This window comes from Rattus norvegicus, chromosome 11, assembly GCF_036323735.1.
Source record: "Rattus norvegicus strain BN/NHsdMcwi chromosome 11, GRCr8, whole genome shotgun sequence".
NCBI classification, from domain to species: Eukaryota; Metazoa; Chordata; class Mammalia; order Rodentia; family Muridae; genus Rattus; species Rattus norvegicus.
In genome coordinates, this window is record NC_086029.1 from 96,825,357 (window position 1) to 96,831,356 (window position 6,000).

Sequence of the window (6,000 nt, forward strand, 5' to 3'; positions counted from 1 at the left end):
GGTTTCTTGCAGACTGAAGACAACCCAGACAACCCAGTGCTTTTCCATTTTGTTTTATTTAGAAGGCTTCGACATATGACCTAGGAGAACCACTGTAGCACAGTATAATAGCCCATATAATAAGTCATAGATAGCAGCTGTGGCGACTCGCTTTCTCTCTCTCTCTTTTCGGGGAGGGTGTGTGTGTGCTTCAGACAGGTTCTCTTTATGTAGCTCTGGCTGCCATGGAGCTCTACGTTGTCAGGCCGGTCTCAAATCAGTAGAGATCTGACTCCTGTGCCTCCCAGGTGCTGGGACAAAAGATTTGTACCACCATAGCCAACTGTGTTCACTTTCTTTTTGTTGTTTTGATTTCTCTGTGTAGTCCTGGAACTCATCCTGTAGTCCAGGTTAGCCCTGAACTCAAGATCTACCGGCCTCTGTCTCCTGAGTGCTGGGATTACCCACCGTTTTCACTTTCTTAAGTTACAAGAAACTTTCTTGAGTTCAGAAATCTATTTTAATTTCAAGGTTTATTATATAAGGGACATTATGTCCACTGAATTGTACCCTGGGCTTTGTCTTCTGAACTGCCATCATGTTTGCCGATCCACTTTGGCCAGCTGATCTTTAGTCTGTCAGAAAGGATGTGAGGTTCTTCGAGAGAGTGCTTGCCTATATATCATGTACAGAGTAATATATATATATATATATATATATATATATATATATATATATATGTACTTATATATGGTTCTGCGAGAGAGTGCTTGCCTATATATCATGTACAGGTATATATATATATATATCAGGTACAGAGCTCTGTCTGCAGAATCACCACCACCACTATCACCCAAAAAAAAAAAAAAAAAAAAAAAAAGGGTGCATTAGCATTAGACTATGTGGCTACAGACCTGGAGCTATAAGTGCCTAAGCCTCTATAGTTCCCCAGCCCAGGACTGGTCAAATGCATATGGCCTGGAGAACGCTGGCCTTTGCAGTGTTGAAGCATAGGCTCATTGGGCACCACCCAGATTCTATGGCCAGATAACCACCCAGGTAATACCTGTCTATAGGTAATTGCCTTGAGTTTAGACTACTGTGATGATGGCATCTGGCTCTTTAACTCAACTACTGCTGTCCTGAGGCCTAGTGGGCATGGCTTTGCCCCTTAGCACTCTGTGGAGCCTTCCCATACTCCTTTACCTGCTCTGATATTCTGCTCCTGGCCTCAGATCTGTGTTGGAGTGGTGTGTAGGCTTAGATTTTCAAAACCTACTTTAATAAGGGTTCTTAAATGGTTCAGCCTTCCTGAACCCCTCAGTGGGTTCAGTTCTAGCCCACTGACCAAAGGTAGGGGAGAAAGATGATTTATAGGACAAGAGGGACATAGCCCTGTCCCTGGTATTGTCTCTGGGGCAATATCAATCCTCATTGTCAGGATATCAGCAGCCCAGTCCAAAATATCAAACCCATCAGTAGTGGTAGTCCAGTCTAATCAGCAAACACTTAACACAAATCAGTAGCAATGACTCAATTGATAAGAAACCACAAGTCTCAGCCACTTTGGCAGGAGCCCATGGAAGTGGCAAGAAGCAGCTGGAAGAAGCTCTCTATTAAGTCAGGACAAGCCAAGGTCAGTGAAGAACAGCGAAGGTGAACCAATGCAAGAAGGGGGTCATTGTCTGTTGGGTTCTACTTATAAACATCCTGCGTTCTCTCAAGTGTCTGCCTCAGCAGAACATTCTCTCATAAGAGAGTTTCCAGAAAAGCATCACATGATACAACTGAGTCTCTAAAGAAACCAGGAATTTCCACTTCAGTGCTGTTCTATAGAGACTCAGATGCAAAAATGCTGTGTGGAGCCTACTTGTGCTCTCCCTAGGGATTGTCTGCCTTTGCCCTCTGCTTCTCTAATCTAGCCATTTGTTCCTGCCTGCTGGGAAGAAGGGCCTCATGCATTGGTGTCTCTGGAAGTCTGCTGCGGGCTCACTCCATAGGCGATCTGGACAGAGAAGAAGAGTCTGGTTGCTGGTTGAGCTTGAGGGTCAGCCCATCTTCATTGTAGGCACATCATGTAGCTGTGCACATCACAGGGCTCCATTGTAATCCACACTAGGACACTGACACAGGCCGGACTGAAACATGGAGTGTACTCTCTGGTTCTGAGGCTCATGTTCCAGCAGTTCCAAGACTTAGCCCCAGACATTTGGGAGATTTCAGGCCTCTGGCTCCTACTTGTTTAGAAATTTGAATGAATCGAGCATAAGAGGGAGGGGGTCTTATATGTCCAGGGAACCATTTGTCCTGAGTTCCTTTCCTCAAGACACTGTTCCCTTGTGTTCCCACAGACCCCATGAATGCACTGCAGAGCCTTACTGGTGGACCCACCCCAGGAGCAGCTGGGATTGGCATGCCTCCTCGGGGCCCAGGACAGTCCCTGGGTGGGATGGGTGGCCTTGGTGCGATGGGACAACCACTGCCCCTCTCCGGGCAGCCACCCCCTGGAACCTCTGGAATGGCCCCTCATGGCATGGCTGTGGTGTCTACAGCAACTCCACAGAGTGAGTACTATACTCCTTGGCAGGTGACACTGCATGCTATTCTTGTGCTCTCTGTGTTAATGGGAAAAGTGTCCAGGAGCCCTGGGTAGCTCTGTCAGATGCAGGGGAGTGCTCCAAGCCTTCTCTGAGTTTAGAGGAGTAGTGATGACCTGCCTACTAGCTGAGGCAGTGATGCTGGGAATTTGTAGGTTTTTCTTTGGTTGGGGTTGTTTTGTTTTTGTTTTTTAGAGACAGGATTTCTCTGTAGTGCTGGCTGTCCTAAAACTGTAGATCAGGCTGGTCTCGGACTCAGAGGTCAGCCTCCTTCTGCCTCCCAAGTGCTGGATTTAAGGCATGTGTCACCACCACTAGCAAGGTGTGTTTTATCAGTAAAATAGGAACTATTAAGGTTTGTGAACACAAACAAGTGATGTGTTTTGCACTCTATGCCCCTGTGCTGTGCCTTGAGGTTGTGGTATATGCAACTTCTTTTACCCCATGGTCAGTCTTGGCTGTGCATTGCAGTCAGTCATTCCTTTTTTTGGGCTCTTTCTTGAAGGAGGTGCTTTGCCCTCCTCACATGTAGCCGAACTTTTGGCTACTTTGTTGGTTCTTTTTTTCTCCATCCTTTCTTACCCCTCTTTTTGTAGGAGAAAGAGAGGAGAATAGAGGTGAGAGAAAGAAGAAAGAGATCCCAGAATAAAGTCAGGGATAGGAAAGGGGCCAACTTAGATGACATCCTGCTGAAGCACTACTTAGACTACTTCCTTGCACTCCTGGGGGCAAGCTTGATTTTCACCATCAGGATGTCTAATTTCTTCTCGTTGTGTGAATGACTTGACAAACAGCAACCAACAGCAGCCACCCACCCACCAGCTCTGGTATTTGTGTATCCTCTGAAAAGTCCCCTGGATTCCAAATATCATACGCTTGAAAAAACTGTCAGCTGCTGGTAAAATCACACCTCTGCTAGAGCACAAGGCAGACCATAGTCATCCGCTGTGGAAAGTCTGAAGCAGCCCACATCCCACACCTGAGATTAAAATGAAAACATATTCCCATAATATTTCTGTGGTATTTTTTTTTAAATATTTATTTATTGGGGTTGGGGATTTAGCTCAGTGGTAGAGCGCTTGCCTAGGAAGCGCAAGGCCCTGGGTTCGATCCCCAGCTCCGAAAAAAAGAACCAAAAAAAAAAATTTATTTATTTATTTACTTATTTATATGTAAGTACACTGTAGCTGTCTTCAGACACACCAGAAGAGGGTATCAGATCTCATTACAGATGGTTGTGAGCCACCATGTGGTTGCTGGGATTTGAACTCAGGACCTCTGGAAGACCAGTCAGTGCTCCTAACCACTGAGCCACCTCTCCAGCCCATTTCTGTGGTTTTTAAAGAGACCAAAACCCTAGTTACACTTACACCTCCCTGTCTTACATTCTGCCCTGATTTCTACATGCAGCTCTCCTGAGTGAACTTAGGTTACAGTCAGCTACATGGGTGGGTGGGTGGGTTTGTTTGTTTGTTTGTTTGTGACTGGTCTGTAACTTGCCATGTAAAATCAGGTTGGCCTTAAACTTGCTCGTGCTGCAGCCTCTGTCTCCCAAGTGCTGCTGAGATTATAAGCTTGTGCTATATTCCTGGCTATTTTACAGTAACAGATTACTTTGGAATGTTGGGGTTGGAGTGCTCATGTGATTTGTCTTGTAATCCACTCCTAAGAATTTGTCTTAAATACATTCCATTCCAGACATTCAGCGGAGAGGCTCCCTTGTCCTGGCTATATCCTCCCTCCAGTCTGACCTTGACCCACATCCTGTTTTCAGCTTCCAGGGCCTAATCTGTTGGGTGGCTCTAGTCCACTTCTACATCCTGGAGTACTCTCTGACAGCTACTTTCCCTTTCTGCCCTTGACCCTTCCTAGAGTCACCTGACATAGGTGCCAGTCACCCCCTGTTCTGTCTTCCTTATGCTTTCTGTAGCACTTCCCTGTATGTAGCCGCCAAGTTCAGGTTTTAACCAATGTCACCGAGAGGTCAGACCTGGGTCAGAGATTGTGCCAGAGATAGAGGCTGCTGCCCAGCTTGGTGTGAGAAAACCCCTAAAGTCATCAGGGCGCTGGGTTCAGTCCCCAGCACTGTGAGTGGGGAGGTCAATTAGGAAAATAAATTAAATTATTGGTAAGACGAACTTACTATTGAGCCCAGTGGCCTGGGTTTAATCCCCAGAATGTGCATTTTGGAGAGAAGTGTCTTCTGTAAGTTGACCTCTGACCTTTACGTGTGTGCCATCGTATGTGTGTGTCCCCCAGTTACATAGATGTCCAAAGTTTAAAAGTACATAACCAATTATATGTAATAAGTTGAAAATTGTTCATAAAACAATAGAAATAATCTATATATTTCAAAGCAATAGGAAAAACAGAGTAAGAAACAAAGCAACAGTCAAACAACGTATAAAGGTCAGTGCAGTTATCCAGATAGACGCTTGAAACTCAAAGACGCGGAGAGTGAAAGGCTGGCTCTCAGGTAAAAGCAGGTACTGCTCTTGCAGAGACACAGTTATGTGGACTGGCTCACAACCGCCGATAACTCCAGTTCCAGGGGTCTAATGCCTCTGACTTGTGCAAACACTTGGATCCGTATATACAATTAAAGATAAATCTTTAAAACAAAACAGAAGGGGCTGGGGATTTAGCTCAGTGGTAGAGCGCTTACCTAGGAAGCGCAAGGCCCTGGGTTCGGTCCCCAGCTCCGAAAAAAAGAACCAAAAACAAACAAAAAAAAAAAAAACAAAACAGAAAAGCAGAAGCTTAGCAAAATGAGAGAAAGGGGCTTGGGATGAAGCTAGTGGTAAGCTCGTCTGTCTAGTGTGTCCTGCATTTTCAGCTTGCAGAGGACAAAGGTAAAGCTGAGCTGAAAATACAAGTAATCATAATGACATGAGCGTAGCTTGCTCTCTTTTTAAATATTTGGTGTGTGTGTGTGGGTGTGTGTGTGTACATGTGCATGCATGTGTGCGTACACGTGTATATATATATGTTCATAGAGACCAGAAGAGGGCACTGGATTCCCTGGAAATGGAGTTATAGACTGTTGTGAGCTGGCCACTGCAGGTCCTGGGACTGAACCTGAGTCCTCTGGAAGAGCAGCCAAGCTCTTTTAACTGCGGAGCCATCTCTCTATCCCCAAGTTTTTCTATAAAAAATGAAAATAGATTTACAAATTATTTCTATTATTTTATGAATAATTTTCAACTTATTACATATGATCATTAATATACTTTTAAACTTTGTACATTTATTTGGGGGACACACATGTAAAGGTCAGAGGTCAACTTACAGAAGACGCTTCTCTCCAAAATGGCATGTTCTGGGGATTAAACTCAGGTCACTGGGCTAAGAAGTACGTTCTATTACATTTTAAGAGACATGCCTGTTGTGTAAGACCCAGAAAAGTATGAAAATAGATGGTAAA

General features: G+C 44.8%; 1 protein-coding gene across 9 annotated transcripts in view; it reads left to right on the plus strand.

Moving 5' to 3' along the window:
- Nucleotides 1-6,000, plus strand: part of Med15 (mediator complex subunit 15) — a 74,662-nt gene that overhangs the window by 40,383 nt on the left and 28,279 nt on the right. For 6 of the 9 annotated variants that reach the window (XM_006248702.5, XM_063270660.1, XM_063270659.1 and 3 more), the window contains exon 5: nucleotides 2,331-2,543. The exons of the other annotated variants lie outside the window; for them this stretch is intronic. In XM_006248702.5, the coding sequence (XP_006248764.1) occupies nucleotides 2,331-2,543 (213 nt within the window). The remainder of the gene's footprint in view (nucleotides 1-2,330; nucleotides 2,544-6,000) is intronic. 9 annotated transcript variants of the gene reach the window in all.